Source organism: Archocentrus centrarchus, chromosome 22 (assembly GCF_007364275.1).
Source record: "Archocentrus centrarchus isolate MPI-CPG fArcCen1 chromosome 22, fArcCen1, whole genome shotgun sequence".
NCBI lineage: Eukaryota > Metazoa > Chordata > Actinopteri > Cichliformes > Cichlidae > Archocentrus > Archocentrus centrarchus.
In genome coordinates, this window is record NC_044367.1 from 16,979,200 (window position 1) to 17,004,134 (window position 24,935).

Here is a 24,935-nt window from a genome sequence, read left to right on the forward strand (position 1 = left end):
GGAGTTAAAATACAAGTTTAAAATGCAGACCAAGAGATTTTTTGGAGCAATGGACTGACTATGAAGTTTGATTGCCAATTTTAATTCATTTTACTGTAAAGAACTTTGGTTTTAAATGTGCTATATAAATAAAATGTATTTACTTACAGTCTTTTTTTTTTTACTTTTCTGGTCATGCCCTATTGTACCTTTTCTTATTCTTCTTCAGCAATTCATTTTAAAGCTCACCTTTGCTTGCTTTACCTGCTTCTTCTTGTGTCAGCATTTTGGTACTCACTTTGAGCTAAACATGATAATTTGCAGAGTAAATCTCACCTGTTCAAACATGAAAGCGAACTCCACTCCCTCTTTGGGCATGCTCTCCACATCCAAGAAACAGTACAGTTTAAAGTACAGTTTCCATTCTCCTTCCTCTTCCTCTTCTTCACTGCCTGCCAATCTGAAAAAAATAAAGCAAACACAGCATGAGTGTGTACAACAAATAAACAGTCAAATGGATGCCAGTATTTCCACAAAGTGACCGAGATACCTCTCAAACTTGGCCAGAACATCTGCCACAATCACTCTGCTCTCGAGAGCTCGGTCTGTAAAGCCGTTGTGTTCAAACAGAGAAAACAGGTTCTTACTTTCCTCCATGGCCAGACCTCTGATCAGCTTCTCTACAACCTGTAGTAACAACATTTAAATAGTTGTTAGCATTCAAATTCAAACAGATTTATTTGATCTTGAAATGCTTTTTCAAATAATTCAAAATTCACTTGCAAATGTGTTTTTGTACATGCATTCTCCTTCTATCTGCCTTTATTTTGGTCTATTACTTTTGAGATGAGTTGTCTCAATAGAAAGTTGAAGTGACTGGGAATGACAGCAACTAATCCACGAAGTGGTAGGTCACGTAAAATGACAGAGTGGGATCAGGGAATGCTGAGGCTCGTAGTGTGCAGAGGTTGCCAACTTTCTGCAGAGTCAATCTACAGACCTCCAAACTTCATGTGGCCTTCAGATTAGCTCAAGAACAGAGCTTCATGAAATGAGTTTCCATGGCTGAGCAACTGCATCCAAGCCTTACATCACCAAGCACAATGCAAAGTGTAGGATGCAGTGGTGTAAAGCACGCTGCCACTGAACTTTAGAGCAGTGTAGACGTGTTCTCCTGAGTGATGAATCACGCTTCTCCGTCTGGCAATCTGATGGACGAGTCTGGGTTTGGCGGGGGCCAGGAGGGGGGATTATGATGTGGGGTTGTTTTTCAGGAGTTGGGCCTCGTCCCCTTATAGTGAAAGGAACTCTTAACGCTTTGGACAATTTCATGCTCCCAACTTTGTGGGAACAGTTTGGGGATGGCCCCTTCCTGTTCCAACATTAATGTGTACCAGTGCACAAAGCAAGGTCCATAAATACATGGATGAGTGAGTTTGGTGTGGAAGAACTTGACTGGCCTGCACAGAGTCCCAACCTCAATCTGATAGAACCCCTTTGGGATGAATTAGAGTGGAGACTGTGAGCCAGGCTTTCTCATCCAACATTAGTGTCTGACCTCACAAATGTGCTTCTGGAAGAATGGTCAAAAATTCCCATAAACAGACTTCTAAACCTTGTGGAAAGCCTTCCCAGAAGAGTTGAAGCTGTTATAGCTGCAAAGGGTCAGCCATCACATTTGTGTAAAGGCAGAGAAGCAAATACTTTTAGCAATATAGTGTATGACCTTATCTTTAAGGTGGGTATTTGAAGTGACACATTTCAGTGATAGAGAAGATGTTTGTGTATATGTTGTGTATGCACCTCTCCAGCAGTAGTGTGTGAATTGATGGAGATCTTGCAGGAACCTCCTCCATGACAGTAGACAGTAGTGCTCATCTCCTGTCTCAGCAGCAGGGCGGCGATCTCCTCCTGGGAGGGAACAAACTCACGAGTTTTGGTCTTCTTCAGGGATTCCCCAATGAAGCTGGCATACCGCTCGATCTCTGTGCCCGGATAACGCTCACGTATCCTAAGTTACAAATACACAACACATTTACACACATATATTCTGTGGATGATTCATGAGAGAAATACTATCTTGAATGCAGATGCTCACCTCTTGAGGTGGAAGCGGAGGTATCTGAGGATGGCTCGACTGGGTAGGAAGGTGCAGCTCATGCAGGTAAGCAGATGCCAGTGTGCACGATTGGCTGGGCTGTTAGGCTGAGGCACATGATTGGTCTGCTTGATCACCTGGCAATAAACCTGTGTTGAAAGAACAGAAATCATAACATTTTTATTAGATCATAAACAACTGGAAACCTGTAAGAATACTCTATGGGAAATAAGCTATTCAAGTTGTATGCATTTTTGTAAGTAAATAAACAAAAGTACCTCATCCCTGAGAGGGCGCAGGTCCTGACAGGTCTGCAGGATGCCCTGAATGATGGGCACCGTGTCTGCCAATGTCTCCATCTCCTGTAGTGAGTTAAAAACTCGCACAGCCTCATCCTGCAGACTGGCGTAACCCTGCTGCCTTTGTACTGTGTGAAGACATTAAAGACAGAGAAAAAAAAACATGTAGGGTATCAAGTACACCAAAGATGGGAATTGTAACATCAAGAATGATTACATTAAAGGATGACTGTTGCTAATGTAAGCATTTTAGAATATTAAACATGCAAATAGGTCGTATACTGCAACAGGTTTTTTTGCCACTGGATGCAGGCCACCGTGAAAGTGATTGAATAAGTTGCCACAGTCCAGAGAAATGCTTGTTAAATTTAATGACAGCTCTAAACTGCCTGTAGGTGTGCATGTGAGAGCATGTGGCTTCCTGTCTCTGTGTTTGCCCTTTGATCCACTGGCGACCTCTCCTGGGTGTACCCGGTCTTTTACCGTATGACAGCTTGGATAGGCTGAATTTTTACCCCATGTTACTTTTTTTTTGGCTACAGCTCCAAGGGCCTCATTTATCTCCTGAATGCCTCCTATGAAACAGGATGTTGGGAGAGTGGGAGTTTTCCCCTATGTAGAAATTCTCTGGTTTTACTCACAGCTGGTGACCTCTCCATAAGGGAGGGGCAGTAGAGGCGCGTGCAGAGGATGCTGCGTGTATCTGAGGATGGGGTTCCTCCTGTACATCTGCTCCACTATCTCTGGGTTCACACTGTTCTCCTGAGATGACACAATGAGGTAAACAGAAATTATCTTGAATACACGTTTCTGTTGATGAATTTGAACTTACTTTGTCCATGTGGGTATCTTACCTTGATGTCTCTGATGAGCTGCAGAGTTGGTGTTTCTATTGGGGTCTTGCTGTCTATGACTCCCTGTATAGCAGCCGTCCATCTCATGGCTTCATTCAGCATCTTAGTATACAAGCGGTAAGAATGCTTCCTCCCGTACACGATGATGTTCCAGTAGCCTGTAAAAAACAACATTCAAAAACTGTTTATTTTTTTAAAATCCAATAAAAACATTTCTACTAACATCATAATTAAGTTGTATAAGACTGTAATAAATCCCTTTAATCTAATTGAATAAAACCCAGGTGCTGGTACATTTTTCCAGGCCTATAATTATAAAACAAGAAACCTGCATATTTCCCTAACCTCCTAAGTATAATCCCTGATTAAATGTGCCCTTCCCGTCTGATCCTTTCATTTCTCTCTCCTCACCTGTCTCCCTGTGCACTCGTTCATCCGGCTGAATGACAGAACAGAGGGAGTTAAGGACCAGAGTTCCCATCTTAGAGGAGTTCTTCTCTGAGCTCTTGTAGTAATCCAGGGAATTGTGGGTCAAAACAAACCAGCGCTTCTTCAGCTTCAGGGAGGTGCTCTTAGCATTTGTCTTCATCTCTTTTTGGAGCCACCCTGACGATGATGAGCCAGGAGGAGAGGTGAAGGAGGCAGAAAGATGAAGAAGAATGTCAGCAATATTGTGATACCTAAACTACAAAGTTGAAGACAATTGAAGATTTAAAAATGACATTATGATGTTTTCTGGTAAAATTAAATACAGATAATATATATATTCTCACCACATATGAATGGCCCAGTATTAGGCGGTGAAATATATTCCCAACGATCCCAGAAAGTGCTAAAATACAGAAAATACAGAGCTGCATCTATAAGCTTGAAAATATCCAAAACCCTCACCTCTGACAAGGAACTCCTGTCCATCTATCCTGGCATCTCCTTTGGGTTTTTGCAGCAGACTGATCCAGTGATGCATCTCCTCTGGTGTGTCACTGTTGCAGTGGATCACACGGTTGGCCGTAATGATGACAAAAGAGTTGGGCCTGAAAGCATGAAGTAAGAAGCTCTTTATCAGATGCTGACCAGTCATTAAAAAGAAAGCTTTCACGTGAATCTGTGCAGTCTTATAAAAAATAATAATATACCCTTAGTGTTGACCAACTGATCATCAGCAACTGTGAGCACCTCTATAAAAGCAAAAGTTTTGGCAGTTTGCTCATCTGGAACATACCAGTGTTAACACAATACCGAGGAGAAAAAAACAGGATGGACTTACCAGGCAGGACTTAAGAGAGCTGTGCATAAACAAATGCCTGCAAACTTCAATGAACTGAAGCAGTGCTGTAAAGAAGAGTGAGCCAAAGTTCCTCCTGAACAATGTCAGAGACTAAGAAAGTCAGCAAACAATAACGTCAAGTTATTGCTTATAAAGGTGGTTCTACAAGCTATTATATCATGGAGGCCTATGAAAGCTGCCTTTTTTATTAATATATTATCTTCAATGAATAGTGAACCCTTGGACGCTGTGTCAGAGTTCAAGTACTTGGGTGCTATGCTCACTAAAGATGGCACTAGTTCCAAGGAAATCCGGAGCAGAATTGGGACAATAATGGCAGCAATGGCAAGACTCCAGAGGATACAGAAAAGTAACATGAGCTTTAAGACCAAATACAAGCTGTTTCAAACACTTGTCATTTCTATATTCCTGTACAGCTGTGAGACCTGGATGCTGTTGGCTGAGAGTGAAAGAATCCAAGCATTTGAGACCAAAAGCTTTCGCCAACTTCTACAGATAAGCTACAGGGAGCAGAAAACCAATGAATTTGTCGAGAGCAAAGTCAGGAGATTAGAAGGATCCAAAAAGCTCTCCTGGCACACTAAAGAAGAGAAAACTTGCTTGGTTTGGCCACATAACACATCACAACACCCTCAGGAAAACAATTCTACAGGGAATGGTTGAAGACACATGCCAAAGAGGACGGCAAAGCATGGACAATATCACCACGTGGACCCAGAGAAGCCTCCTAGAGAACATCTGAGCCACAAGGAACAGGAAGAATCGGAAGAGGATATCAACTGATGTGGCTGCCACCCATCAAGGGATGAGTGAGTGAGTGAAGGCAGGTCTCTTGCTCATAATTATTTTCCATCAAATCCTTGATTCAGACTCCAACTATTGAGACAATTTTTTTCTACAATAGACATTTTTATGTACGTGAGGAGAACATCAGAAAATCAGCAAAAATGAGCTTCCTTTCTTTCTGATCAAACTTACCGATCAGGGTTGTCTGACGCACAAACTGAGTCGATCAACCCCACATCAAGAGTTCCCTGAACAAGAAAGGAGAATATTTTTATACCTGAACTATTAGTAATAATAAACCAATCTAACTCATGACTGTGTTGCTTTTGATAATAAAACCTATAAAACAATAATCACTTACAGTGACTTACAAGGTATTGCACATGCACATTTTATGTGAAGAATGTCTGCAGAGTAAGTACTGATTCATGTTTTTAAAGACTGACCACGGCATTTTTTGGGTTGGCCTGTTCATGAGACATCTCCAGCAGCTGCTCAGGAGTGCACACTCGAACCTTACTGAGCACGTTGAACCACCCACTGCACAGACAGAAAAAGATGCCATCAGGTTCAAAGCTATGAATAACTCAGACATGAATATTGCCGCGTTTACTAGCAGTACCATTACTGCTGAAGTCTCCTTCATACCTTGCGTCCTCTGGCGACTCTGCAAACACTTGGTATGTCCTCTCATCTGTCACAATGTTCAGAGCATTCTCCTTTTCATGATTATCCACAATCTCCCTATGAAAGCATAAAAAGGACACTTATTGCAGACATTCTGGTTCTGTCTAGCACAGCAGACAAGAAATCAAGAGGAAATCTTCATTAATCTGGCAAGACACTGAAGAACAAGTGTGTTCGAGCTGGGTACATCACATTTTAGGTGAGAAAATTTCTCAACTTGAAGCATGTTTCTGTATTTGCTTGTGTTTTTCTATTTGTTTTTTTCTTGAGCTTTGCTAGCCACACAACTCTAGAAACAAGATAAGTAACGAAGAAGACTTGGTGTGTTTTTCTGGTGGTGGGGTTTATCACAAATCTTACTTGGCCGCTCGGATGTCGATGGTTCCCTTGAGCTTCTCCTCACTGTCGTTGTCATAGTACATTAGCTTGCTGTCTCTCAAAACAAACCAGCGCATCTTCCAATTCCTGCAGGAAAATAAGACACCATAAGAATAATGGCTAAGGTCAGCCACTCCTCATAAGCCCTCTCAAACTTTCTCATCTAACAAGATCACACGAACGTCTTCTTTCCTAAAATGCACATCACCAACTTTTACTCTGAATGTATAAACTAATTAGCAACCAAATGAAGTACCACTAAAGACATAATGCATTGGCTTTAATATAATGTATCTCACTGCAGAAGAGGGTTTAATATTCTCAGTTACACAAATACTCCATCAGCACTCAAAACTGTGTACAAGAACTAAAGACACATTAACCCATTCATGCAGAAAATAAATAAATCTGTGACTTTTAAGTTATTTGCGTTGAAATATTTATAGGGATCAAGCTACAGACACTATACTATCACCTTTTATAGAATCAAGAGGAAATATAAACAATTCAGTTAGATAAATTTACATTTTGAGCTCTTGTGCTGAAGCATTGTAGGATCTCACAAACCCTTCTTGTTGACATTTTCTGAACAGCTTTGTAAAATCTTTACATCATTCTGATTGTACTGGACTGCAGGTCCCACATACATGTCTCACAGTGTTTTATTTTTAAAGCATGCAGGCTTCACTCAGTAATAACTACAACAACCTCCGTGACAGAGTGGACAGTCCTCCTCCTTTCTTGTAGAGCCAGCCAGACTTAAGAGACTCTTGTTTGGACCGGAACCACATGAAGGTCTCATCCTTTAACACACACCAGCGCCTTCTCCATGGGATCATCAAACCAGCTGAGGGAGCGCAAGGGACATAATGACATTCAAGAAATAAAAAAAGGTCTAGTGGTTAGGATTTGTCGCTCTCACTGGTATAGCCCAGGCTCAATTCCTGTTCAAGGAACTACTGTTTTGGCCTATGATGTTCACAGACAACATTGTGATCTGTTCTGAAAGTTGGGAGCAGGTAGAAAAGAAAAAAGTGAGTAATTATGCTTATCTGCTATATTTAACTATGTAAGTACCTGTGATGTTTACATGACAAGTTGTTTAGCATTAAATGCAGCAGAAATAGAAGACAGACGCCATCTCTTGAGAAAAATACAAAGAAAAACAGCTGTACACACCCTTCATGTAGAGGTAGCCGTGGAAATACGGTGGCCCATTTCCATTAAGCAAAGTCACTCTGCCATTTGTCACCTCTTCATCAGTGTCCATCATGCCATCATGTTCATCATCACTGTCCGCATACTGAAACATAACACAATAGCATTACTGAATTGCTTATGTTTCTAATGATAAGTACTTTTATTACATAATAGGACAGCACACTATCAATTTATCGCAATGAGTTAAAATGCACTTTATAGCTGCTCATACATATCTGCGTGCAGGCTTGTGAGGATGCGTGTAAGTGTGTGTCCTCACAGAGTCAGAGCTGCCTCTGTAGGACTCGACGCTGGCGTTGGTGCAGGTCGACTTCCTGGGGTGCTCCTCGTCTGTCACAGCGGTGCTCCCTCGGTTGCTTCCCGACACGGAGCTATCGTCTCCGGCGGTAACAGACCCCTCCTCCTCTTCTTGGTCATAATCTGACTCTGTGTCGGCTGGCATGCTGTAGATTGGCTCCTCACCATCTACCAGGCTCTCAACCATGCTCACTTTCCTTTCTGGCTCTTTCTTCTCCTCCTCTCCTGGTGGAGGTGGAGGAGGTGGTGGAGGCACAGTGGGACCATCTCCAGGTGGAGGGAGAGAAGGAGGAATTCCACCCACAAGCATGCTGTCTGAGGGAAGGGGAGGCGGAGGAGGTGGCGCAGGGGGCACTGTTCCCTCTGCAAAAGCAGGTGGCGGAGGAGGGAGTTGAGCAAATATCTCCTGATCCATAGGAGTGTCCGTCTCAGCAGGAGGAGGGAAGTCAGGCAGGGGGATACACTCCTCCTCAGCATGAAAGCCTTCGTCTACATCCTCTTCTTTGGAAGCACCTCTGGTGGCGCTGGCACCTTTTGGAGCTTTCGCCTCTGCAGCAGGCTTAACGCCAACTGCTCCCAATGAGGGATCAACACCTCCAAAATTCAGGAGGTCAATGAGCTCCGTTGCCTTCCGGGATGCCTCCTTTTTCATCCGCTTGAGCTCAGCGTCCCGGCGCAGCTGCAGCTCCTGCTTGGAGGACTCACAAAGCTGCGACACCTCATCCTCCCTCTTCTTCTGCAAACGCTCAATCTCTCTCTCGAGTTGCAGGATCTCCTCCATTTGGCGGGTTTCATCCTACAGAGCAGATGAGAGGGACAAAATATTGCTATTAATGTCAGCGAGTTGCAACGTCTCAGCTTAAGGTGGAGATGCCACTGATGATTTTACCTTTTTCTCTGCTTCCTCTGTTGCTTCCCCTTTATCCCCTTCACCCAGTGTTTCCTTCTTCTCTTCTTCCTCCTTGGTCTTTTGCTCTTCCTCCCTCTTCTTCTTTTCCTCTTTCAGTTTTCGAACGTGAGCACGTGCCACCTGACCTCGTCTGTGTTTCTGCAGCACCACCACCGCCTTGCGCTGCTTCACAAACCGCGTGCGTTGGATGTGCCTTCGGAAGTGTTTCTGGAGGGTGATGACGCTAGCACGTGCACGCTTGAAGTGCTTCCTGTGGATGAAATATACAAATTCAAAGTGGCACACATACCTGGCGTGGCTTTTGCAGGCTTTCTAAAACATGTCATCATAGCAGGAGATTCTTACTTAGCAGAGAAAGTGAGCAGGTGGGCTCGGATTATCATGGCAGCTTGGCGTCGGACTTCATCTCTGTCTTTCTCTAAATGCTGCTCCAAAGACTCTTTCATGAACACCTACAAAGTAAAGGTAACATGAGGTGAAAATAGCTTATAGAAAGCATATGCACTGATATGAGGCAGTGCACAAAACTTTAGCATTTTAGAGTCCGAAAAACTTACCTTAGTCTTGCCTAACTGCCATTCTTTCTTGGTCTTGTCATACTTGGTTAGAAGGTCTGTGGTTCTCTTCTTATCCTCTCCTGTTGTTGGTTCCTTTTCTTTAAGGATGATTTTATAACTGTCACAAAAACACAATGTGAAAGAAAACAACAGATCTCAGCAATGCATCCCAAAAAGGGTTAAAAAAAAAGAAAAAAAACTGTGATGTGTGAATGCAGACTTCTTTTTACCGAGAGAAGAAATCTTTGAAAGTTCTACGAACTGGGAAGCCAGCACGACGGATCTTCACGGTCTCCAACATCCCAGAATATCTCAGCTGGTTCAAGACGACCTCTGGGTCAAACACATGTGGAGTCTAAAAGGATAATACGAAGGATTTAAATGATAGCTTTTGAGATAGTATGGAATAATGCTCTCAGATATCCAGTGATATTAATTCAGTTCAATTCAATTCAACTCAAAGATCTTTATTATCCCCAAGGGGGCAATTATTTCCACAGCCAATAGTACAATACAGACAAAAAATTAAATTATACCATAAAACATACATAAAAATACACATCACAACAAATTAGATAGAGGTATTAGATAGAAACAAACAGACCTTTTCCATGTTAGGCTTAATGCAGCGAATGAAGAAAGGATTGGAAACACTCAGAGTGGCCATAAGAGCATGAAGAGAGTCCTAAAGAGATTAAGAAAAAAGTTAATTCTTTCACATGCCTGTGCCCTAACATAACCATACCAAAAATAAGAAAGCGCAGAAAGAACTGACTCATTGATAATAAAAAGAACTGTTGATGCAGTACCACATATTTTCTTCAGTGCACAAATATTCTCTCAGTTCAAGATCCTTGGTCAATCTTTAGAGGTGTTGCCAACAACAGAATATGCAATTTACATGTATCACTCACCCTGAACTGGGAGCTCACTGTAGGTTTGCGTCGGGCTGTTCCCATCTTCTCCTCGTTGTTCCTGCTGCCAACCTTCTCAAATAAGTCATAGATGAAGTCCAGTCTGTGAATCCACAGAAATGCAAAGTATGAGACACCTGAATCTGCTAATTCATGTTAGAAAACATGTTACAGGATAAATCAGGATGAAAACAAGGAGTTTTTAGGGAAAACTAAGTGATAAATCTGGGGGAAAAAATTTAAAAAACTGTATCAGTTTACTTGCAGCTGGATCAGATTCAGATTAGTTTTTAAGCTACACGTGACTGAATGATTGACTTTGAAGCTCATTAGAAGCTGTTAGAAACAATTTATTATATTTTCAGAAACTAATATTTGTTTTTTTTTATTATTGTTTGGATTGTAGTCATTGTAATGTGTGGAATTAACTTGTATCAATAATTCATATCAGCTCAAACCGAGGATGGATTTACCTTTTAAATCATGCTTTCTTTGAATGACTGATATTAACCTACAATCAACACATTATCACTCCAAGATCTATGAGTCCTAATTAAACATTGCTGTCATATCCAAAGAAACTACCTGCTGTCCTTGAGCATGTTCAGGATGTCATCTCTGAACGTGTCTCTGTTCTTCTCCAGGATTCCTCTGGCATCATACAGGACCTGTTAGAATCAGATATCATAAACTACCCCGACTTTACAGCAATATGATGGCATGAAGTTGGCAGTTACACATAAAACTCACCTCTCCGGCATAATGTTTGATACCAAACTGATAATCAGCAAGTCTGGGCTTGACATAGTAAGGGTTCGTCTGCAGAAAATAGAAGCCAATCGTGCGCTATTTAACAGCAGCTCAACATTTTGTGAATTATGCATAGAGGCCATTAGCAAATGTGTAAATAACTCACAGAGTGTCTGCTGTGCAACTTCTCCAGCAGAGTGAAGTCTGTTCCTTTGGGGAATCGGCTCTCTTCATTCACTAGTGCCAACAAGCCCAGTTTCTTGGAGAGAGAGGGGGGTGGGGTGGGGGGGGGGGTAGTATTACTGCATCAGCTTTATGAAATCAGCACCACTTTCTAAGACATCAACTCCCAAATTATTAGATTTCCAAAAAAACAACTGAAGGAGGCATCTAAGGCTGGTCTCAACTAAAGGCGAAGGACTGCAGCTTTAATTTCAATTCACTTCAACCCACTATTTTCATTACATTTATGTTGCGAGTTATAGAAAAAATATTTCTTACCTTCTCTATGAGGTCAAGACACTCTGCATTATCCATCCAATCAATTGCTTCCCACTGGACACCTTCCCTGTGCAGAGTAAAACCAAACATTTATGCAAGAAAAAAGAAAAAGGTAATACTTTAGGCCCTTCTTCCTACTTCTTCCATTTCCTTTTCTTATATACTTTAAGGTCCACTTCACAATCTGAATGTCTTTGAGAAACATACACACTGTTCTATAGTCACATCTGTACCTGTTGTACTCCAGCTGCTCCAGAGAGAAGATATGCTTGTTGAAGTACTCCTGAAGCTTCTCGTTGGCATAATTGATGTTAAACTGCTCAAACCGGTTGACCTGCAGGCAGAGAGGCACAGACTGTATCTTAGAGACATGTCATGGTTCTGTGTAGCGAAATAAGCTCAATCCTCTGGGTCACTGAGCATAAAAATGGCGATCTAGATAACCACAATCACAAAGCTGGTTATTAAGAGGCTCAGCTAACTCTGGGTTCTTAAATCCAGCTATAAGTATGTTTACAATGAGAGGATGACAGTTATTTTTAGTTTTTATTCTAAGTATTTAAAGATAATCAGAACTATGGTGTGACACCCTTAGGAATATATACAATATACATGTGGAAATTGTTAAAGTATTCCAGTTTTGCCAGAGAAAATGTGTATTTGAGTGCTTCTTTTCTTTTCAGTGCTGCCATTTTGGTTCGTTACTGTATCATTATGAAAAATGAATACATTTATTAATCTGTTAAAAGTTAATCAAGCAGAAATGAACCCTTATGCCCTCTACCTCTGCTGTTTCTTCTGCCTTAAAAAAGCAGTCTCCGACTCCACCATGCTGTCATAGATGCTATTCAGTCTCATTCAAGTTCTCTTTGTAATCTACTTTTTAAAATGTTTTCTAGTCTCCACCAATCAGACTGCAGCCAAAGATCCACTCCTGCTTTGGTCCTGGTTTTGCTTGCCTGGTTCCGCAGCTTTCCCTCATTTGGCATCCCTTCTGTCCTCTCCTTGGCTCAGCTGGAATCATCTCAGTCCTGCACTGGGATCAGTACTCAAACTACCAGCTCCATCTTATGTCCCTCATTCCTCTCTGTCTTTTTACTCCCCTGGTCTTAGACACTCGATCAATACTTTTGCAAATTCTTAATGTTTGTTAATAAACTGTTTTCTCTGCTACACCCAGTCTCCAATTTCTGTGTTTCTTTCTTCATTTAGGTCTAGTGAAAATCTCGGCTCTTTTTATAGAAAAAATACCTTATTGATAAACTTTTTCATTTGCCCTTGTCAAAATCCTGTAGGAATGATAACTCGGTATTTCAGTGAAGGGATTAGTCAGTAGTAAGAAACCTGTTAATCTTGCTCAGTAACAGGATGAGTAGCAGCTGGCAGCTTAGGGAGCGGAGGAGAAAATTCATGACCTCAAAGTCAAAAATACGCAAAACAGAGGAAAGGTCAGAGCGGTCACCTCAAAGTTCTCGAAGCCAAAGATATCAAGGATGCCGATGGATTTGAAGTTTTCCTTCCCTTTGATCTTCTGATTAATTTTGAGGATAATCCAGGAGAAGCACTGGGAATATAACGCCATGGCAACGGAGTCCCGGGAATCAATAGCCTGCAGCAATAAGAGGGAATCCCAAAGGAGGGTTAGAATGAGTGTGGGGTTGTGTCAGGTAGAGGCAGAGGCATGTGTGTTTATATGTATGTGTGTATGCGGACCTGCTCAATAGTAAGTGGGGAACAGATTTCCTCTCCTCTGAGGATTATAGAGCGCTGAGTCAGGACTTCAGACAGCTGGAAGGCATCCAGTCCCAACAGCTCACTGGCATCAGTGACCACTGGAATCATGGAAAAAAGACGTGTTACACTTCTGCAATACATCTCCCGCAGTTTTTATATCATCTAACTCATTTTGCATGAGCATCACCCTGACCTTGCTTGGTGGTGATCTGAGCTCCTCCTGCAGTCATGAACTCAATATTGCCAAGTTGTAAGACTCCTGACAGCAGCTTAAACATGTCTCTGATCTCCTCCTCCGTAAACTCCAAAACCTTCAGCGCCTCCTGTGCAAATACAAGCACGGGGAAAGAGATTATGAATGCTTTTTTTTCTGCTCAGAGGCAAAGGTTCAGTCATAACATTCACATCCCAGTAAAAAGGTTTGATAAATGGAGGGAAAACAATCTTTATTTCTCCGAGGCTAAGCTGCTCTGAAGACAAAAACATGTTTTATGACCACGAGGACATCAAACTTTAAAATCCAAGGCCATCAGTCCTATCAGTTACATTTCACTCCATTCCCTTTGGAGTCTCGTCTCCCTCCCTCGTCTCCCGCTTTTGTAGCTATGGATAAAAACCAAGATTCAGCTCAAGCTGCTCTTAAATCTCCTACAGCTTGAAGTACTGAACATAGTAAAAAAAAAAAAAAAAAAAAAAAGAGTAAATAACATCACACTGACCATAACACTATTAAACAGCTCTTTGTCATTCAAGCTCTTGTCCTTAAGACATCCTGATTGGCTGAGGTAGTGGTAAGATTCAGCGGGCTCCTCCAGGAAGTAGAGGCCTGCATGAGGAAATACATAATGTCAGCAAGCATTATGTAGTCAGATGTAAACCTTAAAGATTAGTAGCATTTTCCCATCAATACTTATTCTTGTCTGTTATAAGTGTAAGATATCAAACTATTCTTACAATAAGTTCTCATAGAAAGCTAAAAAAACATACAATTGATCATAGAAAAAATAACATATAGAAAAATAATAAAAGAACACTGTTGATATTCATGTTCACACAGCTGCTTACTCTTTTGCTCTTTACTAGCTCCTGCCAGCAGAGCGTAGAAGATGTGGTAGTTCCGCTCCCCGGGGTTTTGTCGTACTACGCGGTTCTACAGAAAAATCAGGGTAGCAAAGTTTCTATTAACATTTTAATATGGTGCAAGACTGACAAATCACTCCTAATATATTTGAATGGGGGAGGACATGCTTACCTTTTCAAGTAAATCTGACAGGAATTGAGTCAAGGAAATTCATCATTCACATAATTCATCTTTTACGGATCTATGCAAACATGCATAATATACTAATACACCTTTTTATGTGTGTATGCACAAAATAAACACCCATCCACACATTTACATGTATTCATCCCATGCGAGTACATTTATTATGCATAAAAGCAAGGATACAATCTATGACACAGCCTCCTTGGATGTTGCCACTCTCAGAGAAGTGAAGTTGGATGAACTTCCCAAAACGACTGGAGTTATTGTTGTAAACGGTCTTAGCATTACCAAAAGCTTCCATGATCGGACTGCAAGGGGGGAAAACATTATTTTTACAATCAATTAACTCTTTTTTTCCATTAGTTCTCCAGGAAAAACTTATATTTTTGAGCTGGACATAATATCCATAAGCACTCCAACTGTGTTTACTTTGCACTCGTACAATACAGTTGTAAACCTGAGACTTCAGTTCCACAAAACCTTACTTTGTGATAATGTGACATCATATTAGATATGTGAATAGTCTCAAGTATGACGTGGTAAAATCCCAGGACAATAAAAAATAAAAGGCAAAGGCCATGATCAGGCCAGTCCTTTTTAATGTTAAAGGAAAGGTGTTCTGGCAGAACCTAATTTTGCAGTAAGAAAAACAGTCTGCTTTGAGATACTAAGTGGATTAGCCAATTTACAAAGAAATGGATGCTGTTAATGATGCTATAGGAAGGAATTGTGGTCAGCACTCTTAAAATTAATTCTGAACCTACTGACTTGTTTTTTGGCATTTCGTGAAGACTGTGATATTTACAATGCTGTTAAAAAAGTATTTGCCCCCATCCTGATTTCTTAGTCCTTTCCATATTTGTTTCACATTTGTTTTCACTTACAAAATCTCTACAGTTGTTGTGTCTCCCTTTGGGTCCAGCAAATTGTTGTAAATTATGACAAAGCCTTAAAAATGGCTCTGTAATCCTTGTTTCTCATCTGTTCTCGAGTTTCTTTAGATTGTGCCATGATGTGTTGCTTTTTGAGATCTTTTAGCCTACTTCACTTTGTCGAACAGGTTCTACTTAAGTGATTTCTTGATTCAGCAGGTCTGGGATTAATCAGGCCTGATGTGTCAACTAATGAAATTGAACTCATCTTTCCAAAAATATGGTTCATCCCAGTTAATTCATGATGTAACAATAGGGGACATTATTTAAGTATGACAAATATGCAAAAATCTAAGAAGTCAGGAAGGGGGATGAAAATTTTCACAGCACTGTACTTTACTGATAAGATACACGTACCTGCTCTGTACGATGGCTTGCTCCACACGTGTGGATTTCTCTGATGGAGGAGTCCCGGCTGAGTTCTGGCTCATCACTGAAAGAAACTGCAGCAGCAGTTTGGTGCTCTCAGTCTTCCCTGCTCCTGATTCACCGCTGGAGTACACAGTAACACAGACACACACATACACAGCCCAATTAAACGCTACACACAATGACCTTCACTGACATTCCCGTATCTTGAACTGCTCCAATTGTCTAATTGATATTATGGGCTGATAACCTCAGAGATATCCAGTCTATTGTAATCAGGTGGAGTGCAACTAAAAGCATGGTGAGATGATGGACACTACATCCAGATCAAGGCAGTTAACCATGCAGACCAATTAGGCTACTTTCACGTAGAAACAAAAGTGTTTATTTTTCAGAGCCAAGGGAGACACAAAAATGATCGCAATCTCTGATTGTTCTCTAGCTTGATCTTGAACATTGCTCTGTCTCCCTTTCCAATCAACCACTGTAATCAATATGTCTGGAATGTGAAAGCACTTCCACTTCCTTAAGCCTTAACCTTGATTTTTCATTAGGTCTAATAGCTCTAGTTGAAGCCTGGCTATGCACAGGCTTCAACTACAAACAGAGGTATAAGACTAGCAGGATTTTCCACAAATGAGCCTACCCTCTCATGCAGTGCATAATGGAACAGACTGTAGGAATATCTCAAGATTTAGGAAATAAAGTTATGGCTTGATAGCTTAATAGAGATAGGTAGATGGATGGATAAAGAATTCCTTGAATGTCCTTCGTGGTTAAAACTTACCTGATGAGGACGCATTGGCTGTCATGGCGTTTCCAGATGCAGCGGTAGCATTCATTGGCCACAGCAAAAATATGCGGAGGGAGCTCCCCCAGATGGTGCTTGGAGTACAAATCCACTCTCTCTAGGTCATAGAGACCAGGGATCTGCTTGTATGGGTTGACTGCTGCCAGGATGCTGCCAATATTGGTCTGAAAACAGCGAAGAAGTGACATTTTCTTTTATTTGATTCTTTCTTTTCGTCCTCTTTAATCCATTTTCTATCTTCACATAAACTTGTCGGCACATTTAATGGAATATACAAGCATAAAACTGTGCTGAAGGACACAGATACACATGAGTGCATGAGCGCACAGCAATACAGAAAGCAGACCTACACATGAGAAATTCTTTTGATCAGCTTAAGGGAAATCTGTATATGGACAATATTTCATCATCTAGATTAGGCAGTCTCGATAATCTAGTTGTCTGGTAATCTTCCAGGATTCCAGGCTTTTGAAAATTTCTGTGCGTCACCATAGAAGTGATCAAAAGGTGCTATTTTTTGGACTTGGCAGTAATTAATTAATCTCAGTGCTAATTTTGGAAGTACAGACGGGTACTGTCATCTTACCAGGACATGTGGGTACTGGACTTTTGTGGACATCAGCTAATGAATCCATTTATTCCACACAGACACTCAGAAACAAAATACAACCACAAGTAATTTCTCTTATGATTATGAGTCAGTTATGGGATCCGAGAGACTGTAATACATACTGATGCCGCAGTAGGATTACCATTCAGAGTATGTGCTAGGATGCTTGAGTTAGCGGTGTCATCAAAAATAATCTTTTTGTGTGTTTTTTTTTTAATTTCCTGTCTGCACTGCAAAATGTGCATGTATTCACAAGGCCATCAAATTAATCACAGAGATTTTAAATATTTTAAACTGTACTATCACACCATAAAGCCATTCAAATGTTTATTTTTTGTAATGAAAATGACACATGCTATGGAAATGAGCTGCAGAAATCTAAACATCTTTCTCTCGCTCCACCTTTTTCACTTACAGAAGGGGAGGCCTGATAAGATGATTTGTGTTTCCTTCTAAAAGGCTTACTCACACAACCAAAGGAGGGGGGTGCAAAGATATATCCACACATAATGGCCACAGACAGACACAGACATCAACATATCTGGCTCCCTGAATGCACTTACATAGATGCTATCCTTCTGATAGCGCTGGTACAGGTTGTGCATGATAGCGGCCTCATGCAGCTCGGCCAGTGCTGACATGTCCTCCACCCCATCGATGCTGGACTGGTGCATAGCATACACTCGTTCCCTGGTAACCTCAGCCTGCTGCAAGTAAAACACCTGTGCACAAGGAGACATAAAGACTGTCACTTATCAGCACTTTAAGGTATTCAGTCCATTAGCTGCTATACATCTATCTTTATTAAAGACTGTTTATGTCAACCTGCTTTATTTATTCCCACAGTTTTTGACTTGCTACACTGGCATTAAATAAGGCTAATGAATTATTTGTTATAATCATAATCACAAATGTTCTAAAACACGAGATAAATTTCTACTTGGATGTGGCAGCAACCTAATAGAGATGCATAACAGCATATGTGTTCCAGATGTGCAACATTTACAGCCACTGGGGGACAACAAATGTAGACGAGTGACTGTTGAGAGGTTAATATACAGTCAGCCACTTCATTAGGTACACTTTGCTAGTACTGGGTTGGACCCTCTTTTTGCCTTTAGAACTGCCTTAATTCTTTGTGGCTCAGATTCAACAGGAAACAGTGCTCAGAGATTTTGGTCCATATTGACATGATCACATAGTTGCTGCAGATCTGTTGATTAGATTGAGATCTGGTGACCGTGGAGGCCATTTGAGTACAACTAACTCATTGTCATGTTCAAGAAACTGGTGATTTAAGCTTTGTGACATGTCGTGTTATCCTGCTGGAAGCAACCATCAGATACAGATTGTTACAGAGGTGTATTGCATTTATAAGCTGGAAGTAATAATACAGGTGTCTTGTTCAGCTTAAGGAGGAAGCAAATGTGTTCACACAGGATAAAAAAAAAGACTTCAGCATTCCAAGGTCTTTCCATTTTTAGCATTAACAAGCAAATTGTGATGTAACATGATGAAAATCCACATGATGAGAATACAGAGCTTCACGGCTCCCCTCAGACCCCCATCTCATCTATGTCATTCATCACCATGGCAACTAGAGAATTAGGGGACAAGACGGGTGGAGAAACCGGCTGTGGGAGGGAAGGAAAAAAAAAGAAAGACAGGAACAGCGTGAGGACAGAAACAGAGAAGATGAGAGAGGGTAATGTATCTGATCTGGAAGGACCTGACAAGTGAATGTAGCTCAGTGTGTATTCAGGTCAGGCACATGCATGCCGCTACCACAATCCACGTCTGTCTTCCTCGCACACGGTGCGCAGAAACACACGGGCTGTCATTCTACTTCAGCATAAAGGTCGCTCATTCACTCCAGTGAAATCAGCCTGTCCAAGAATAGAAACCACGGCCTTTACAATACCGGGTCATTAATATGTCAGCTAAGTCTCAAAGCCAGCCTCCACCCTGAGTGTGCTTGTTGCTGTAACAGATGTGGTGGAAGTCTGTTGAGAGTGGCAGAGGGGTGTGCTGTAGGCGTTCCAACATCCTGTTCTTAAATAAATCTATTTCACTCCAGTGACGCCGCCTTCCACTGCACAGAGCTGTTGCGTGCAGACGACTGTCTCAGGGCAAAAGGAACAATCCTATACCAACTGTTTGTAGCTATAATATCGCATGTGGCTGACAAAAGAAACCTGCATTAAATATGCTGTTGTTTTCTTCACTCTTCTCTCTCTGAAATGTCAAAGCATCGGTAAAGTATGGTAATGCTGATGAGGTTGTAACCCAAGTCAGTAACATTTCTGCACCCACTGAGCTGTGATGAAATGACCCAATTATCCCTCATCCTCCATTACAGAAGGCATAATTCATGTATGGTTACACGAACAGCTCAGCATCTTCTCCATGACCCTGGCCATTTAAAATGCCCTGTGTTCCAAAGTGCATCCATTTTCATTTTTCCGCACATTTTGCACCTTGATGTGCTGTTGCATGCTGTATGCATATAAAAGACTACCTGAACTTTGACCCTCTTGCTGCATGTTGCTGATGAAGAGGATTGTGGCCAGAAAGGCATTCGGTCAGTCTTAACTGGCTGCTGTTTGAAATAAAGTAATTATTAACTTTCTTGCTGAGAGCTACATGAGAAGATGACTATCTATGATATCAAATGTGAACAGCAGCATTATTAAGCAGATAATAATGACCAACTTTGCAGTTTCTGTGTCTTCAGTTCCCTGTTTTGATTTTAGGACCCATAGATTCAACTTCTTCCCTGTTCCCACTTTGCACTACTGACAAAGCTCTAAAGCCTCACTTTACCCTCCTTGCTCAGTACCAAACAGACTGACACAGTTAGCAACTAGCTGATGATGATAATGGAGCATTTAGGAACTAAAAAGCCAGACATTTAAAAGCTCACTAGAGACCAGGAGTGAATATTGGACTTACATTTACCCTGTGGCTAGAAAAAAAATCTCTAGCTGAATGATGATGTTGATCCATATCTGATTCGTATCCGTTTTCTCTTGGCTTAATTAATGCTACTTCTAACATTTGAAGCTGAGGTGACAAAGTTGTGTGTGTGTGTGTGTGTGTGTGTGCTATTATCACTGCCTGATATGTGTGTTAGACACTGCAGTCTGAGAACTGAGATGGACCACCATCCCTGTTAGTCATGGCATGGACAGCTGTAGGCACAGAGAAATATTAGCAGATATTACAGCTGGGCTTTCTTTAGTCTCCATTTCCATTGGTGATTACAGCGTTTTTTCCACCCCTTTCCTTTACTTTCTCAACCGACTAAATCACTATCTCCCACTCTGTTTTTCTGGAATTCTGGCTGTCTTCATGTCTCAAAAATCACTTCTGTCTCTCTCATCTCACTTTCTCTTTGTATGTTACACTCCTTTTATCCCTCCCCCATCATTTCTCATTTCTCTGTCCCCTGGATCTCTTCTCTCTTATCATTCCACTCTTCATTAATTTAGCACCCTCTCTTCTTTCTGCCCCACACTGCATTTCCCACATTTCAACCTCCTACAACTTCCCTTTTCTCTCTGCTCTCTATTGATGATGCTTGTCCTTAATACTGTTCTCCTTCAGCTTTTTTTCTTATCTGCACTCACTTAATGCCCAAATGACTCAATCTGACACCCCTGCCTGTAAATGAAGGCATACTGAGAGCCATTTCAATCAGAAAGTCAAGCACGTCTGTGCAGTCCAGTGTAAAGTATAGTGGAACTGAAGATAAGAAACACACACACACACACACACACACACACACACACACACACACACACACACACACACACACACACACACTTAAACTCATTCAAAACTGCAACACCTTTGACATGACTGCTACACTGTTATTTATTATTCTGCAGCTGCTTTGACATTATTTTAACATTTCATGGTGCGTCACTAAGATAGCTGACCCATTCATTAAACTCATGCATCTAATCTCCTTTTTATTCTGCTTTTTATTGGAGCATGCACCCTTCCTTAAACTGCAACTTGTATATGAATGGTAGACTATTTTTTATATTTATTCAGATTGATCATTTTATGTCTATATTGCATTTGCATGAAGCTGAAAGATCATGGAACCTCTTGCATAACTGCAGTAATGCTGGTCTTGCACTACACATGGAAAAACACAATAGTATCTCTTTCATGGCTTTTGCTTGCCCACGTGTTTCTAAATCCACGGCCCCAGTTTGTAACTAATGCTTTCTGTTTTAAATATAGAGTCCAATATAATATTACAATATCACGTTACATTTGTCTAGCAGATTTCTGTTCCTAAAATCAGTTATTACATTAGTTACTACTCAAGCACACATGAATTCTTAGTGATCATAAATGTTACATAAATTGCCAAACTGTCTACAATAATGGGCTGATAGAGAAAAATATTCAAACATATCCACAAAAAGTTCATCATTCATATTTATGTATTATGATGTCATGTTCAACATGTTCATGATGAGTAAACTCCGTCAGACATGTAAAATCAGCGGAGTGAACCTTAAAAATATAATTTTCTCCTAAAACGTGAAGAATCTCTGAACACAAAAACTAAACAAGTAAATTCCTGGGATACTGTTCTGCATCTTATAACTGGTTTATAAAGCCAAGAGACAACAGATGAAGCAAATATTTTCAGAAAGGAAAGGATCAGGAAAACCCATTCACAAGTGATTCAGGGAGAAGAGATGCTTCAAAGTGGGAAAGTGTGTCAGTGCCTGAAATAAACTTTAACACACATTCTCTGCACATTAACCCACAAAAAAAAAAAAAAAGACACAAGCAGGCTCAAACTGTGCTATATGTGGTGCAGATGTACGCACAATAAGTTTGACTGCCCAGAGAGTCTAAACTGGGATACTTCATATTCAATAATTCATCATTCAGAACAGGAGCAGAAGAGCAACACTGGATTGGTGAGAGAAAAACACAGAGAGAGGCAGGCATAGAGGTAAAGCACGGTTAATAAATTCTCATCTATCTTCAGGAAGAATAGGAGATGAAGCTAGAGAAGAAGGTGCTTAACTCTGTGTTTTTCATTTGGTCAGTAAGTAAATCTCACCACAAAAATAAAAAAAACAACATTGTGGTCCATCTGTGAGTACCATCTGACTTCACAACAGTGGCTGTGGCACTTTACTCTCAAGCCTATACTCTATTAAGATGCCAGACTTTAAATAGTGAGTCACAAAAATAGTCATTTAATAAACGTTCCTAAAGTGGCTCCTAAGGTGTGCTTATTTGTAGCTGTTGAGTAATACACACTGGTATAAAATAAACAGCGTCCACATACATTGAAGAAGGCTGTTTATTCACTTTCTCAGACACACTGTCCACTTTTTCCCGTTCATCATTTTCTGTTGCCTCTTTTTTAGAGCAAAAATTAGCACACGTTTATGCGTTAAAGGACACTTTAACGCATACACGCATTTATATTGCAGTGCTTAGCGTCTTTCTGTAAAGCTCTCTGATGTCTGAAGCTGCTTTGCATGATTCAGGAGAAGAGCCAGAGGAGACAAGCCTCCTCATCTGACTTCACATTTTAGCCGCAGCCAGAGCGAGGAGATAAAGATGGAGAGACAGCGCGAAAGAGAGACGAGGAGAGAGAAAGAAAGCTGTGAGCACAGTGACCTATATATTCTGCAGACCTCTTTTTGTCAGTGCAGATATAGTATCACACAATACTGTACACACCTGCAGCTGTCCTCACTGACCTTGGATCTGAACTGTCAGACCCGATGAGTTGAGTTAAGATGAGAAGATCTTTACTGTAATCTGATCATTGAGATCAAAGTATACTGAGGGCAAGTGCACCCAGCAGTGCTTGGCAGTTCTATTTTACTAAACTAGATAATAAGATAATCTTGCTTAACATTTTTACATTAAATCTTGCACCATTGAGGAGATTTGAGCTGAAGATGAAACACTAAAAATGCCTGATGTGATTGTAATTTAAGATACGCTATGCAACTTGATGAACCCGCTTTACAAACTAGATATTGTGAGCAGTGCAGAGATTACCATCAGTATGCTAACATGCCTGCAATGACAATAACAGTTGCCATGTTCACTATCGGAACATGTTCATGTGCAAAATTAGCATTAAACATAAGACAGAGTAAACACTTCGGGAAACGATTATTGTACAAGGGACCTGTTATAAATTCCAAATGAACATAAAGTCAGAGGATCATCAAAGTTCCTCCTAAGGGTGGATATTAATGAATAAATTCAAAGAAAATTTCCTCAGTCTTAAAGCAACACTTCAGAGCCAAAATTAGCACTGAACATGTGTTTCTTATATCCCCAGTCTCAATAAGTTGGAATGAGAAAAAAGAGGTTAGCAACAAGCAACTGGAATCAGCTCAACCCCCAATCAACTGGACTGAGTAACAAATTTTAAATTTTAAAACTTAAAATTTGGCACTCAGCCTGTCCTTCAGGGGGTCTCTGCCCTGATTAATAAAGGATGTTGCAGTGCAGAGAGAGGTGTGAGATGGACAAAATGCAAGCAAGTAAGACAGATACTGTAGCAAAATGTTTGTGTTTCTCCATATTTTTGTTTTCATTAAATTGTGTTAATCTCATTACAGAGCAAGTGTGTAACTATGGGGGTCCTCAGAGAGTTCGAAATGAAAAACCAAGAAGAGGAAGTGGGTCAGGAGATCGCACAACAACATTGGCTTACATCTGTGGCAAATCAGACCAAACAAGTCATTTCTTTTCATTAGGCACATTTGAATGAGTTTAAGTGAGTAGTTTGTGTGTGTGTGTGTGTGTGTGTGTGTGTGTGTGTGTGTGTGTGTGTGTGTGTGTGTGTGTGTGTGTGTGTGTGTGTTTCTAAGTAGGCATTCATTGTGTGTGTGTGTGCATGAGGAGTGCTGCATCCCTGCAGCATGTTCTGTGCTCGCGTGAGCTCTCGCTGCAGCTTTCACGCTAGCTACTGAAATCCAGGTCACACAGCGCACACAGCCCATAAATCATCGCAAATGAGTGTGTGCACATGCATGAGTGTGTGTGTGGGTGTGTGTGTGTGTGTTAGCTTTATAAGTGTATGATAAAGGTGTCCAGTGGAGGTAGAAAATGTAAGATCACAACTAAAGAGTCTGTAGGGAGCAGCCCTGTATCAAACACAAACTAACAGGGTATTCAAAATGCCAATAAAAGCTTTTTTTCTTCATCACTCAGATCAATTGCTCCTAGTTAAAGCACATTAATTCACTTTAATAATGATCATATTATCTATTTGCTGAATGTTTATCTACCCATTTTTTGTTGACCTAGTTTCATCAAATAGTCATTATATTTTTGTCTAATATGGCCTTTTCTTATCCTGTTCTCTACACAGAAGACTATTCAAACTTAAAAGGAAAGCTGAAACCTTGGCCCATGGATGGTTTTTAGCAGTCCATTAGGACTGGCTTAACTCTAACCCTCAGTTATGGTCATGAGCTTGTCAAAATGTGAGTGGCTGGATGATGCTGCAAATTCAAGCAATGGAAATTAGTTTTCTTGACAGAAACTGAAAGGATTTTTGAGAAGAACTGCAGCTTCCTCTCACTCCAAGGACTGGTAAGCCCATCAGACTGGAATGACCCCTTTCCCATGATTGAGAAACCAGTAAAGTCCCAAGAGGGCTTTACCTGACCAGTAAAGGTAT

At 40.9% G+C, this 24,935-nt stretch overlaps 1 protein-coding gene across 1 annotated transcript in view; it reads right to left on the bottom strand.

Annotated features, from left to right (window-relative positions):
• myo10l1 (myosin X, like 1) overlaps positions 1-24,935 on the bottom strand; it is a 50,209-nt gene that overhangs the window by 7,054 nt on the left and 18,220 nt on the right. Inside the window, exons 3-39 of the mRNA XM_030718979.1 lie at positions 17,806-17,964; positions 16,609-16,796; positions 15,810-15,944; positions 14,704-14,828; positions 14,506-14,519; positions 14,319-14,403; positions 13,973-14,079; positions 13,447-13,576; positions 13,233-13,351; positions 12,982-13,128; positions 11,753-11,853; positions 11,520-11,586; positions 11,185-11,277; positions 11,019-11,087; positions 10,854-10,936; positions 10,269-10,371; positions 9,959-10,039; positions 9,585-9,709; positions 9,355-9,472; positions 9,143-9,249; positions 8,777-9,047; positions 7,850-8,683; positions 7,549-7,672; positions 7,078-7,216; positions 6,352-6,456; positions 5,953-6,048; positions 5,751-5,844; positions 5,497-5,552; positions 4,122-4,264; positions 3,642-3,836; positions 3,231-3,388; positions 3,018-3,138; positions 2,356-2,504; positions 2,078-2,226; positions 1,783-1,990; positions 530-666; positions 316-439 (exon numbers count right to left, since the gene is read on the bottom strand). Of these exons, the coding sequence (XP_030574839.1) occupies positions 316-439; positions 530-666; positions 1,783-1,990; positions 2,078-2,226; positions 2,356-2,504; positions 3,018-3,138; positions 3,231-3,388; positions 3,642-3,836; positions 4,122-4,264; positions 5,497-5,552; positions 5,751-5,844; positions 5,953-6,048; positions 6,352-6,456; positions 7,078-7,216; positions 7,549-7,672; positions 7,850-8,683; positions 8,777-9,047; positions 9,143-9,249; positions 9,355-9,472; positions 9,585-9,709; positions 9,959-10,039; positions 10,269-10,371; positions 10,854-10,936; positions 11,019-11,087; positions 11,185-11,277; positions 11,520-11,586; positions 11,753-11,853; positions 12,982-13,128; positions 13,233-13,351; positions 13,447-13,576; positions 13,973-14,079; positions 14,319-14,403; positions 14,506-14,519; positions 14,704-14,828; positions 15,810-15,944; positions 16,609-16,796; positions 17,806-17,964 (5,259 nt within the window). The remainder of the gene's footprint in view (positions 1-315; positions 440-529; positions 667-1,782; positions 1,991-2,077; positions 2,227-2,355; positions 2,505-3,017; positions 3,139-3,230; positions 3,389-3,641; positions 3,837-4,121; positions 4,265-5,496; positions 5,553-5,750; positions 5,845-5,952; positions 6,049-6,351; positions 6,457-7,077; positions 7,217-7,548; positions 7,673-7,849; positions 8,684-8,776; positions 9,048-9,142; positions 9,250-9,354; positions 9,473-9,584; positions 9,710-9,958; positions 10,040-10,268; positions 10,372-10,853; positions 10,937-11,018; positions 11,088-11,184; positions 11,278-11,519; positions 11,587-11,752; positions 11,854-12,981; positions 13,129-13,232; positions 13,352-13,446; positions 13,577-13,972; positions 14,080-14,318; positions 14,404-14,505; positions 14,520-14,703; positions 14,829-15,809; positions 15,945-16,608; positions 16,797-17,805; positions 17,965-24,935) is intronic.